The sequence below is a fragment of the Antrostomus carolinensis genome, unplaced genomic scaffold, assembly GCF_000700745.2.
Source record: "Antrostomus carolinensis isolate BGI_N321 unplaced genomic scaffold, ASM70074v2 scaffold33056, whole genome shotgun sequence".
NCBI lineage: Eukaryota > Metazoa > Chordata > Aves > Caprimulgiformes > Caprimulgidae > Antrostomus > Antrostomus carolinensis.
This window is the reverse complement of record NW_010320330.1, coordinates 814-1,354: the sequence shown is the minus strand read 5'-3', so window position 1 is coordinate 1,354 and position 541 is coordinate 814. Positions and strand designations below refer to the sequence as shown.

Genomic DNA, 541 nt, shown 5'->3' with positions numbered 1-541 from the left:
TTCACCATGCTGCGTCCCGTGGCCGCCCGCATGCTCTACCCCGACCTCAGCATCCTCTCGGAGGATGAGGAGAACCGGAGCGAGAGCGACACGTCGGACCAGTCGTTCGGCTGCTGCGAAGGCGCCGAGGTTCGCCGCAAGCTGCCGCGGAAACCGGGGCCCATGGGGATCCTGCGGACCCTCATCCCCACCGAGCCAGTCGATCGGAAGCTGTCCAAGATCGAGACCCTCCGCCTGGCTTCCAGCTACATCTCCCACCTGGCCAACGTGCTGCTGCTGGGCGAGGGCTGCGAGGATGGGCAGCCCTGCTTCAGTGCCATCTACGGAGCCAAGGGCGACCTGGACAGCAAACAGCCCCGCAGCATCTGCACCTTCTGTCTCAGCAACCAGCGGAAAGGGGTGAGCGGGGAGGTGGGATGGGGACAGCAGCCCCTGCCCGGGCTGAGCGGGGTAGGAGGGTTGGCACATCCCCATGGGATGGGGACAGGAGGTTCTGCCCAGGCTGAGCGGGGCAGGAGGGTTGGCACATCCCCATGGGCTG

General features: G+C 66.7%; 1 protein-coding gene across 1 annotated transcript; it reads left to right on the top strand.

Annotated features, from left to right (window-relative positions):
• Positions 1-6: 6 nt before the first annotated feature.
• On the top strand, positions 7-411 carry TCF15 (transcription factor 15; the record flags this gene model as incomplete). The annotated part of the gene is made up of 1 exon (XM_010169565.1): positions 7-411. A coding segment is annotated over exon 1 (405 nt), but the record flags the coding sequence as incomplete, so codon positions are not given.
• Positions 412-541: the final 130 nt, after the last annotated feature.